Source organism: Manduca sexta, chromosome 5, assembly GCF_014839805.1.
Source record: "Manduca sexta isolate Smith_Timp_Sample1 chromosome 5, JHU_Msex_v1.0, whole genome shotgun sequence".
NCBI lineage: Eukaryota > Metazoa > Arthropoda > Insecta > Lepidoptera > Sphingidae > Manduca > Manduca sexta.
The window spans coordinates 10,343,637-10,357,551 of NC_051119.1; the positions used below are offsets into that span (position 1 = coordinate 10,343,637).

Sequence of the window (13,915 nt, forward strand, 5' to 3'; positions counted from 1 at the left end):
GCCTTTGAAACGTCGATGCTATCTCTGTATAATATTTCAGTAGATTATAAAACTCCCGATTACCTGACCACTAGATTTCTATATCAAGGCATAGGCTTTGAACACTATCGCAATATCTAAACCTAAAGTTACAAGATTTAATTTATATGTTGTATACCTAGTACATAATATATACAAACTCTAGAATCTTCTTCGAAGAAACTAATATCGTGTGCCAAAGGACTTTTTAAAATAGAACATGATGAATATTATGTACAGGTGGTTGTATTTCTTTACGTTCAAATTTGAAATGACTGATTTAAATAATACATATAATAACATTTTAATTAATGATTTTGTCTATCGATTTTAAATTAATGGCTATTACAAAATACGTTTTGGTAGACAAATAACGACACAGTTTTAGGGCCTGTTTCACAACTACTGAAATAAACTTGTTATGCCTTAAATTAATAAGCCCACCAAATACTAAAGTTGTACTCTAATCTATGCTACCAAATAAACTCACTATACTATTTACATTAGCTGTTTAATGCCATAACTGTCAAATAAAATTTACGTGTATCTTGTCAAACAGGCCCTTAATGTTGTTTCGAATGAGTTATTATAATATAGACTCTTTTTTATATATCTGTGGAATAAAATATAATTCTAATCATTACATTCTCACCTGATCGCTATTCTAAATAGCCCAAGTTGACACTTCCGTAAAATATTTTTCTATCTTTCACTAAATGAACATCTACACAGTATTCAGTAATTATAACGACATTTAAAAGCTTTATATAAATTTACAAGCATACATTATATTTCATTTTTTCCAATAACTTTCCAAAATTATTGTCAGCGTAGCCTACGCGCGTAGTAATTGCTACGGGCGTAGTATTTTACTACGAGCGTAGTAATGCCGTTGTTCTTCCTTCAAGCGTAGTAAAATCACACCGGAATTGTTGGTATCGGTAGCGAAAGGTCCTTATACCTCAATTCCTACCGGCTTCTCTTTCATGTAAAGTCTAATTATCATTAAAATTATATTTAGACCACATTTATGCATATTAGTACCTATATGTTGTGTCGGGTTACCTTTCGGAAAACTTAACCCTTCATCAGGCATTCCGCGATCTGCGTTCGACTACCTAATTATGAGGACTTTCTCACTAACAGTAACGGTAAAAGTTATTGTTACTTATGTTGTTTATGGCAACTCTTATGGCTTTTACTTTAGTGACGTTTGTGTTGTGGCAATTATGACTTTTACTTTAACTTTTTTAGTTTACGTACCAATTAGTCGTAATTGCCGCGTTGGTCAAAACTTTGAACAAGTTAATGCATTTACATTGATATTATCATTTAGACCATAATTCCCAGTAATTACATGTTTGATTGCACATGCCAGTGTAATTGAATAACAGTTGCATAATGGCGCACTTTCTTTCATTTTTTAGGCAGATATATATTGTTTGTAAATTGGAAAGAGTTATTATTTTTATTTATTAATAGCTTATTTAATATCGTTTATACATTGACTTTAGAATATTAGAAGGATAAAGATTACAAGCTATTTACGACCGTAATTCTAATGGATTTTAAATTGAAAATATGATGGTAAAAGTTGAACACACTGATTATTAAGACTAAAAACTGAAAATTAATGTTTGTCTTTATTGCTTCATCTTATTAATTTCTGGTATTGTTACAAATATTTCTTACATTAAGTAAAATATTATATTTCAACATCGAAACTTTCCATATCTATTCTCTTACACGTGATGACTTGCAGTTTTCATTTGGCGAACTGATTTTAAATTTAATTATCAATTAGAACGAGTATTGGATTTTAAGTCATAAATTACTCATTTTTAAAATCCACATTTAATTGTAATCCATATCCGCTCAAAAACCACCTTCGCAACTAATAACTAACTTCAAATCTATCACTACCATAACAATAATGTCCGCCAATAGTTGCTCATCGCTTCCGAAATCAATAGACGAAGAACCTAGCTCTTAAAGAACTGTCCAATTCAGGTACCCCTAATCGGAAAATCCTTCGTTATTAGTATTATCTGACGTGGGAGAAGTGCCAGGGGACTGCACTTGAAGCTGTCGCCCATACATCAGCTCCGATGGTGGCATGAACGAGGAAAGGTACTCTGGAGGCGGCCGTATCACGGTTGGAAGGTACCCTGTCCCACTGTAAGGAGGAGTGAGGAATCTTCTAGATGGAGAAAACTTGAAGCTTTGGTTTGACAGGGGAGAAAAGGCGGATTTCGATTGGTAATTCTGAAGGTATGGTGGAGACTCCTGATAAGGTGTTTCTGGGCCATTGATCATCATTTCCATGGCAGCTACGACATCGCCCTTGCACCTGGCAAGAATAGCTTCTATCTCCTGCCGACTGCGTCTAGGAAAGACTTTGATCAAGACATCGACAGGGGATTTCTGGTTCTGGTAATGGCTTTCTTCTGGCACCGGTTCGGCCATTTCTTTACGCCTGAACATTTTGTATTTATAGTCATTGTTCTCCCATTTCTCTTCTTCTTTTTTCACGGGAAGTTCTTCGTTTCTGGCCTCCTTCATAGACAGGTTTTCTGGAGTAAGTGAAGTTTCTGACTCCTCAGGTTCCTCTTCGACATTCAGCTCGTGGTCTGATGGGGATTGTGGGGGTGGTGTGGTTAGAGGCGGGGTTGTGGTGGGAGTTTTGACTTCTTGGGATTGCTCTGCTGATGGTGACGGGCTGGTCGAGCATACTTCTGTGATGCGAGCGCGCTTTTGAACTGTTGACAAAGAAAAAACAGGTTAGAGATTTGGAAAACAACATACTACTGATAACTTTGATCGTCGGAAAAAGAACAGATTTTTTTTAATAATTGAAAAAAATCATTGCCATTGGATAGTCGACAATCTATTTTATGATACGGAGTCACGAAACTATGAAACGCAATAATCTTTATCTATACTAATATTATAAAGGGGAAAAGTTTGTACGTTTGTAGGGGCTGATCTCTGGAACTAATAAACCGATTTACATAGGAAACTCGATTACTCTGGATACTACAGGCTACATTTTATTCCGGAATAACTTTTTCACGCCGGCAGAGCAATAGGTAACTACTAGTAAAAAATAAAATTCCACACTACTTAATGACAAAACAAGCAAGTTCGCCGTATATAAGTGATTAGAAACTCAACGGAATTTGTCAATAAAACAAAATTCCAAATATAAAATTGCTAGCAACCTTTTTAAAAAGATGGCTGATTTTTTTCTAGCAAAGAGAATCAGAACTATTAGTTTTTTCACCGCGAATAAACTACATGGTTATAGTGTACGGCCTTAAACAATCATGAAAAGCCAGAACGCGTGACACAAAAAGGCTGTGGCACTCGAGGACAAACAGACGTGGGGACCGAACATTGAAACAAACATTTACTCTTTCTCTTTGTACGCCGTTTTACGCGCGGCTTTTAGCGTTCCATTTTTAAATTTTTAACGCAAAAAAGTCATGTTTTAATAAAACGTCTTTTTAAAAAAAAATATAATTTATTGGTGGCATGAGTTGTAATGTGGTGACTTAGTATATCATTAGTTGGTTTAAAAATACCTCTATGAATAAAAAAAAATACTCAGTACATATTTTGTTGTACTCTACAAGACTCGGAGTTTCAGTTATATGTCCGCTAAGGCACCGGCAGACGCAGTTGCTAAAATTGAAATTTGTATGAATATCTCAGAAAACGAGAATAGTTTAAACATATTGGTACAAAAATAATATTTTATGAATAAAACTAACATCCTAAAAGTATTTAATGGCTAAATAATTTGTTTAGATAATCCATACGTCAAAATTTAAATATCGAACACTAAGGTCTTGTCCATAACTGGCACTTACAATATACAACAAAAGCGCTAGTGTTGTACCATTCGATTACACATATCGATTAACACGTATCGCCTCCCCAATTCGCATGGAAATTTCGCGAAACACCGAAATCCCTCCCCCACGTTGGGCGTTTTAAAAAAACAATAACCAGAGCCATTAAATTCGCACACGCCAGTGGAGCCTACTTTCTAATTGAGCCCGACAATTGTGTTTCTACAAGTGCAGCCACGGCGGCATAAAGCGACCCGTTATTACTAAATCTCCATGTTTATCACGCTTTTATATAGTAGCAGACTGTATATTCATATTGTTAGGTTGAAATTAAATATTCAATTTATTGTAAAGTTGATCATTTATCATTATATTCAGATTTATGAGAAGTACTGGCAACTTAAAATATGATGTTACTTTTTAATACTGTTACCATAGATATATTCCTGTTTGTTCTATATTTAAAGTATGAATTTCGTTAAATTAATTATTTCGGTAATTGATCCCAATCTGATAGATACATATCCCAGGGGAAACAAGTGTTCTTTTGGTATTAAACATTCCAATATCTTTTTCCAATTGTGATTTTGAACATAATGTCTAAAAAATTTCACTGCCAATAAACCTAAGGAGCAATTAATCCATAGACTAACAATCATTAAGTTTGTGAAAGGATATCCGAACATCATCCAAAGGCCATATTGTCTCATTTGCAAATATGGCCGGAGGACGTTCGATATTTAAAAAAACTAATTTCAATACATAACCGCCCTTTTTATTTACACAACAAAAAACATTATTAAATCCACCTTCTATCTCTTTCGTTCCCATACAACTATCCTGCTCTATATGGCCAGTATTTCTTATTGTCAGAGAATAAAAAACGAAATAAACTCAGCCGTACTGTGGCCGTACCGAAATAAAATGTACTCCAGTGTATTTTTATTTATTTTGTACAGTGCGAGGGCGTGCATTGTGAATAATTTCAATTGATTATTGTGTTTTATTGTGCTGTTCTGTCTTTTGTGTATTTATGAGTTTCGATTTCATGATGTAACATGGTGGAATGGTGAACAGCCGGCTGTGTTGACGCCGGTTTTGATCCGAAAAAATCCACAGTTTATTATTAAATATTTTATTACTGGCTCACTGCTGGACAAAAGTTCCTCTAACATTTCAAGATTGCAAAGCATTACCCAAAAACATTTATTTAATTTACAATAAAGAAAATTTTATTTGCTATATAATTATTACTGTTATTTCTGATAATTGGTAGGTTCACGTATATTTTAAACATCTCATTACTTAAATCTAGTATTTCCCTACATAAAACTCTTTGATATAAAAAAAAATATTCTATCGCGAATCCTCAATGCCAACTGAAATATAATTTAGATAAAAATTCTTAACAACTAATTTAATCTAACGTTCCAAACCACTTGAGCATTTTTCTATCTATTTCGCTCGCACACGCACAAATTCGCCACATCCGTCCCTTTCGTATGATTCCGATACCATTTATTTTTCGAGTAGCACTTCTGTCATATCTCCGTCTCTGTCTAACCTATGTGTTGGGCGTATCTTCCGTCTCGCGTCCACTTGAGGTCAGCGGATGCAACCTCAGATTCTATTGTATAAAATGTGCTTACAATTTGTGAAAGGAAGGGTTGGTTTAGAGTTTTATAAATTCTGTTTTCAGTATATTTTGTAGATTTGCTTTGAAGGGTTGTTTATGATACAGTTATACAGATATAGACGATAGATTTAAATCCTATGTAGAAAAGAATAAACTTAAAGGTTGCCGATTGAACGTTGGGCTTTTTTGTCCGGCCATTTTGTCCTTTCTGATATAATTATGATAAATAAAAATCGCGTTAATAACTGATCTCGGTATATTGCTCGACTTGTGAGCATAATTTTGATAACCGTCAACGAAACTTTACAATATTATGCCAAACCTACTATTGATATTGTATTTTCAATATCATTCGTTATAATCGTCAAAATATATATTTATTAACTTATTTATTATCGACTTCCAATAATATTTATGCAAATAGTTACTGGGTAAAATTCGAACCACACCCTACTAACCAGCACTAAGCCATCGACCCTTTAATATTTGTACGTATCATCATATCTCCCATAATAGCCCACAATATAACCCTAGTAAATTAAATCGCACACGAACCCATACAGAACCACTCGAAACATCCAACAAATAAACGTGTAGTATTACACAAATGAGCACTTTACTATAAAAATTTAATACTGACCAGTTATTGAAACCTTTTACGCGAAAAAAAAATAAATCGTATCAATTAACGTGGTAAAACCAACCTTATTTAATTTCAATAAAGTTGAAAACTAATTGGCAAATGTATTACGATTTGAGCTAATGTTGCGAAGAGATGTGGACTTTATTACTTGGAGGTATGATAGAGTATCGCATGGGAAGGTTGTTGTCTATTTAGGTTGAAGATCACTCGAACTGTACTCCAATTTCGGGGGTAAGGTTAATGGTTGAGTAATCGACAGACGCCCGAGGGTTCCGTGTGTCTGATATGTTTTGATCTTGATCTGTTCGACTGGAAACGACAATTAAAATACAACTCGCAACCGTTTCTGTTGGCGACAGTTGCTGACAACTGGAACGTAAATTTTGCTTAACGTGAAATCGCATCGAAAAACTATATTAAATAAAAAAAATAATTGAAAAAATAGTTCGAGGACAACGAATTGTGTATAGAACGCGTCACTGATAATGTAAGTGATATCGAAATAACTAATAAACTGGACATTTATTAAGGTTTACTAATTATAGAGTAATCGCAACTCTTAAGTACTATATATTCTTATATCTAGGTAGGACTTACAGTAATTCACCACCTCGTATGACTATAACGTTACGAATAGATGTAGTTAACTTGAAATCCCAAGCAACATTTAAAATTAAAATAAACAATTTTCGGGCCATTTTTGGCCTGTCACCTTAAGATTACCAGATTTTAAATATTATCTATGGTAAAATTCAAATTTGGAACGAAATCTGTCACATTGTTTTGTATCTAAGCATGAGTTCTAAATTCAAAATGGTTCACATTGACACAAATCATTAAAAAATCCAAAATCTCGCCCTTCCATGGAGTTTCATTGGATTTTTCCCTTTTTTTATCGTGTAACCGATACACACGAGCCAATTGCTCTCACTACGTAACAAGAGCCGTTCCCTTTGCTGGCTTCTTCAATTTTATTTCTTTTCGATGCTTTTTTCATTTTATTAAACTTCTAATACCCGTGCACTGTTTGTGTTGTTTTGATTAAATTTGGCCGTGTCGGATTCACGCGGGGTTGTTTGGATTCCTGATTGATACCGACATTTTAATGTAATTTAAAACTAGATAGGTTGATGGCTGAATTTGTTGTCGAAGCGTTACTTCTTTAACGATTTTTATAATACTAAAAAAATATTCCAATAGAAAGTGATTAGGTGTAAATAAACCTGCATGCCAATAGTGTTCAGGTAGCATGCGGAAGAAATTATTTTTCTTTTTTTTTCGAAAATCGAATAACCCGTTTAAACATCCGTTTGCTGATGATGTTTCACTTTGTTTCTCTACATTTTGAACATATTGTTTTATGCTGACTTTTCAGTCTTATTTATCAATATTTTCTCATGGATATAATTACGGTAATTCTAGTATTTAAAAGTGCCAATGAATAACTACCATCAAACTTCATTAATTTTCGAACATCAACTTGAGTCTATTTCTGTCTTAATCCGCAACGCAAAAAAGGGTATTATTCAGATAAGTACCTTTGTGCAAACGACAAATTATAATTTATCTATCTTAATCTACTAAATTATTAATACGACATTTTAAACTTGATTTTATACAGGTAAGTAATTTTATTTTACTAGACACTAATAATATATTATAAATTTTTAATGAATGAAATAAGAAATAATTTATTATTCATGTACTTTATTAATATGTGTTGTAAATATGGTATATGTTCTTAGTAATTAAATAAAGTTAGTAAAAAGATGTTATTGACATGAGTGTTTATTTCGGACTAAAGAGAAGTAACTATGGCAAACAAAATACAATTAGTTCTAAAAATAGAACATATAAAAATAATAAGTCACGACGAAGGTTACAATCTCCAACAGCCGCCCTTAATCGCAGTTGTGACAGAAACAAAGCAAATAAAATAATTAAGTTTCTAAACCTAAGTTAACTACACATCGTTTGTGTGCTAGAGGTCCGAGGGCCTTCGTTAGTACATCAGCAGGCATATCGTTACTTTTATATATTCTAACTTAACAATATTATTAGATACCTTTTCCTAATAAAGTGAAACCTAGTATCTATATGCTTCGTCCTGCTGTGGTGTACAGGATTTCGAACAAGATTAATGGCAATTTGGCTGTCAGAAGCTAAGTTAACTGAACAAAGTATACCTGTTATCTCGTATATAAACCGACGTAAGTAACACGCTTCCTTCGTGGCAGACGCTAATGCCATATATTCTGACTCGGCCGAACTTAACGCAACAGTAGGTTGCTTCTTGGATTCCCATGATACTGGACCTCCACTTAACTTGTAAACATAACCGGTGTATGACCTTCTGTCGATTGGACAGTTTGCCCAGTCTGCGTCACAAAAAAAAACTTTAAATGGTTCTTCATTCTTATGACTTGACCATCCGTTCTTCTTGCCATATTATTTTAAACTAATGGAGTATCCACGGTCTTACACTCCTTCATATTAAACTTTTCTAATATAGAAAGAATATAATTCAGAGATCTTTTAATGAAAAATATCTCGACAAATCTTCTCAAAAATTCAAATTCTTGACAGTGTCAAATGTCAAATTAGATTTAAAGAAGACTATTATGTCATCAACAAAATTCCCAATATCATAAGTTCTTTACCATAGAGTTTGGTAGTTTAATTTTGTAAATCCATTTACATGGTATAACCTTTTGTTAGGTCTATCTACTAAATTCCATGTATGGAGTTTCCTTAAGGAACTATACTCATCAACCATAGCATGTTGCCACTTATCAGCATCATCGGCATGAGTAGCTTCTGCAATATGTCGTAGGTTCATTAGAATCTACCATTGACGTATTGTGTTTTATAAAAATTTGTTCTTTTCTGTCTCTGGAAGGATATCTGCGCTCAGGGTGCGATTCCTGTTCCAAATTCGCTGTCACTTCTTCCACACTAGGCATCCTTAAGTCACTGAGAGACTTCGCTCTTCCAGAGTCACTGACTCTTTGCACTTTCTAGATTTACTGGTAAAGTTGCTTCAGCCGCCGGGCTGATACTCTCATCACAGTCATAGAATTGACAGTCATGATCAAACTCAGACTCAATCTCTTTTTGCTCATCAAATAACAATATAGATTCTGACTGTGCGACAGATTGCTTCTGCTTTAGCGCTGTAAAGCAATTTTCAAAAAAGGTTGCATCTCTGGATATAATAACTTTTCGTGGGTTAGCAGGGTCCCTAAAATATAAGTGCCTGGATTTTCAGAATAACCGACGAAAATTGCTTCCTGTGCCTTGACATCTAATTTCTTCCTGTGACACGAAGGTATATGGACTAGAGCTTTACAACCAAATACTTTAGATGGCTAAGATCACCTTTTCGTCCATACCATTTGTCATAAGGAATTTGTCCACCTAAGGCTCGATGAGGAGACCTATTCTTAAGGTAAATGGCAACTTGGAATGCATCTTCCCAGAATGCTTTCGGTAGTGAACTTTCAGCTAGCAACGTTCTTGCCTTTTCTGTAACCGAACGATGGGTGCGTTCCGCTACTCCAACTTGCTGAGGACTATAAGGCGTCGTTGTTTGATGTTCAATACCTTTGAAGCAAGATAATCAACAAACTCTTTATTCACGAACTCCTTACTCCATCAGTCCTAATTGTTTTAATTGTTTTATCTAACTGATTTTCAACAAAACATTGAAACACACAAAATATATCTTTGACTTGTTTTAGAAGAAATAAAATAAGCAAACACTTTTCGCGTATAATCGTCTACTATTGTCAACATATATCTATTTCCTTGAAAAGAAGTTGTAGACACCGGTCCCATCAAATCCATATGGATCAGTTCCAAAGGGAAGTAGCCCTATTAAACACTAACCTTTTTGAAAGGTTTTCTTGCTTGTTTACCTTCCACGCAAGCGATACAACTAGTTTTATCTACTCCTGTATACTTTATACCTACCTTGTGATTTTCAGTTGGTTCATGCCTATACACGACACAAATGTCCTAACCTCTTATGCCAAATTTGATAACTATCCTGACAGCCAGAGTGCACATCTTGTGTCAAAAAATTATCCGCCACATTCGGAAACATTTACAGTACCATCTAAAACGTACAGTCCACCACAGGGCGAGGCATGAGCAACAGATTCACCTGTAAAATTAAAAGTATCAGATTTATAAAAGTTACATCCATTTTTATCAAAAACACAAATGTTATATATGTAGTTATAAGTATAGCGTGCTGCGTACACGCCCTTGTCGATGGGCTAATAAATTAGTGCGTTACGAGCCAGCGTTTGTTTCACTCGTGTCCCGTATTGCATACATAACAGTGGCGACGAGTACCCACACAAAAACGGAAGAAAAACTCATGGCTACTTTTGGCCTTTTGTCTAGGTTTGATCATTCCATACAAGAATGGAAAGCGTATAAAGTAGACTATCACAGTGGTTTATCGCGAATGATATCGACGAGAAAACTGATGCGACGGGAAAAGACGAGCAATTTTGCTGGAGCGCACTCACGGAAGCCACCTACAAATTGGCTTCAGACCTCGCCTTACCTAAGGATTTACAAGACGTTCCTTATGAAGACATAATCAAGATACTTGATGATCACTTTACACCCAAAAAGTGCGGGTTTAGTGAGCGACAAAAGTTTTATTTGTCAGTACAACAACAGGGTGAAACACATCAACAGTGGGCAGCGCGATTGCGGGGACTTACTGCTGACTGCGGATTCACCAACGTGGAGGAAGTACTGCGAGATCGATTTGTCTTGGGGATGCTGGCTGGACCCGAAAAAGAGAAATTGTTTAGCCACGACATGAAATCTTTGACATTGGCGAAGGCAGTACAAGTAGCCGGGAGCATACGGTCAGCACAGGCTGGTGCCGCGGCCACAGCTGTTCCCGAGCGCACGACGCCACAGGTGTTCCAGATCAAGCGCCGCGAGGGCGACGGCAACGGAACACCTCATACGGGAAAAGAAAAGTGTTCAGTGTGCGGTCGTTCTAATCATAATTCTACCCAGTGCCGGTTTATTAACTATAAATGCAAGAAGTGTTTTAAAAAAGGTCATTTACGTAATGTGTGCAAAGAAATTAAATATATGGGGGTAGGAGATGTGAATGAGGACGATGACGGTAAGTTACTGAACATTCGCTCGCTGCGTGGAGAACCTATGACGGAGGTTGTAATCATAGGCGGCATTGAGTTAAGATTTGAAGTTGACACAGGTTCGGCCGTGACAGTTATTAAATGAAAACATATCGTCAGTATTTCAGTAACATACCATTGTCAAATACCGTAAAGAAATTATTATCGTATACAGGTAATGTCATGAAATGTTCGGGGGTAATAAATGTTCCATAGAATACGATGGAAAGCAACTTCCATTGACATTTACATAATACGAGACGGGGTCCGCCTTTGCTGGGCCGTGATTTTCTCAGTGCTTTCAATTACAACTCAATTCTTGTAATTTTATTAATAATTCCAAACCCGACGTTAGTAATTTACAAAACGATTTCCTCGGGTATTTTCAGACAAACTAGGTAAGTTTAACAAATACGAAATAAAACTGAGATTAAAAACGATGCTAAACCTATTTATTTTAAGGCACGCCCGATAGCCTTCGCATTACGTAACAAAGTAGATAACGGAAATAGATCGCTTGGTAAGTTTAGGTATCCTGAAACCGGTCGAACACGCAGAATATGCGTCGCCTATTGTTCCGGTACTGAAACGCGACGGGTCCGTCAGAATATGCGCCGATTACTCCGTGTCAATAAATAAACAACTTTTGGTAGAACAATATCCATTGCCTACTGTTAATGAGTTATTCGCCAAGTTGTATGGAGGCCAACAATTCTCCAAGTTAGACCTCTCTATGGCTTATAATCAGTTTGTATTAGACAAAGAATCACAGTGTATAACTTGTATAAATACACACCGGGGTCTTTTGTATACACGCGTATGGTATTCGGCCTTCAAGTGCGCCGGCAATCTTCAACGGGCTATGGAGTCGATTTTATCGGGTGTTGACGGCGTGTTATGTTTATTGACGACGTCTTAATTACAGCCGACAACAGCAAATTGCATTTAGAAAGACTTCACATTGTTCTGCAAAGATTACAAGACGCGGACTCATTTTACAAAAAGATAAGTGTGAGTTCTTTAAAGATGAAATTAATTATTTAGGATATGTAATTAATAAAATGGGTTAAAAAGTCACCGGATAAGGTTAAAGCAATTTTAAGTGCTCCGGTACCGGATAATGTAAATAAGTTACAATCTTTTTAGGCCTGGTTAATTATTACAGAAATTTTGTTCTGACGCTTCCAGTATTTTAAGTCCTTTATATGAGTTATTAAAAAGGGTATCAAATGGACTTGAGTAAAAGCCATAACGAAGCATTCTGTAAAATAAAAAATATTATCATCGGACAAAGTTCTGCACATTACAATCCCTCAGTCTAAACTAATTTTAACAGTAGATGCCTCGCCAAATGGATTAGGGGCAGTATTGTCTCAAGTAGGGGAAGACGGCGCGGAAAGGCCATTATCATTTGCATCGCGTACCTTAAATTCGGCAGAAAACGCTATGCGCAGATACAAAAAGAGGCAACTGCGATAGTTTTCGGCGTGAAACGATTCCACCAATATTTATATGGGCGGGCAAATCCTTTTATATTGCGCACCGATCACAAGCCACTTGTCACTATATTTGGATCGCACAAAGGTATTCCCGAGGTATCGGCAAACAGGCTGCAAAGATATGCAATTTTTCCTCAATGCATATAATTATGTTATCGAGTACATTCGTAGTGCCGATAACTGTGCGGATTATTTGTCTCCGCGCGAGCCTCCCCGAAGTCGGTGACGGTGGAGGGCAAGTGCATGATCCGGCCGCCTCGGCCGCTGTGCCCGCCGCTGCAGACGACCGAGCAGCATACGTAAACTTTGTTTTTGAGGGTAATTTGCCGATAACCTTAGATCAATTACGCGAACATACGCGAAAGGATATTACTTTATGTAAAGTTATACAATACGTTTTACAGGGCTGGCCTAGGAAAATGGATAATATAGGTTTAAAACCTTATCATAAATGTAGACTTCAGTTGGCTTTTGAAAATGGGTGCCTTATGAAGGGTCACAAAGTTGTCATACCCCAAGCTCTGCAGAGTACTGTATTAAATGAATTACACCACCTCATCTGGGTATAGTAAAACAAAAGCAGAGGCGCGTTCACGATTTTGGTCCCGAACATAGATAATGCACTGGAAAAATGATAAGTGCATGCAACATTTGCATTCAACTCAGACCAACACCGCCGCGTGCGCCCCTGGCAACATGGCAATTCCACCGAAAATATTCTATAGGGTGCATCTAGATTTTTTAGGACCTATTAATAACCGGATGTATTTAATTATTGTAGACGCATACTCCAAGTGGGTAGAAGTATATGACACATCCAATGCAAGTTAAAATACTTATTTCACTATCGTAATTCGGTACACTCTGTCACAGGCCTTTCTCCGGCTCAAATAGTATATGGCGAAAATCTTAGGTCACGTTTAGATTTACTTAATCCTAAGCCCGTGCGGCCGTCCTCGTCGTCAATCACATCTCTTACTGACCGTGTTAAACAACAACAGTGCTCGCAGAATAAGTACTATGGCGGTAAAAATAAACAGTGTTATAGTGTTAATGACAAAGTTTTATACAAAAAATATTTTAATGGTAATAAG

At 36.0% G+C, this 13,915-nt stretch overlaps 1 protein-coding gene across 1 annotated transcript in view; it reads right to left on the reverse strand.

Annotated features, from left to right (window-relative positions):
- Window positions 1–1,081: 1,081 nt before the first annotated feature.
- LOC119190759 (doublesex- and mab-3-related transcription factor A2-like) overlaps window positions 1,082–13,915 on the reverse strand; it is an 18,542-nt gene continuing 5,708 nt past the window's right edge. Inside the window, exon 2 of the mRNA XM_037443461.1 lies at window positions 1,082–2,777. Coding sequence (XP_037299358.1) covers window positions 2,035–2,777 — 743 coding nt within the window. The 3' untranslated portion in view covers window positions 1,082–2,034. The remainder of the gene's footprint in view (window positions 2,778–13,915) is intronic.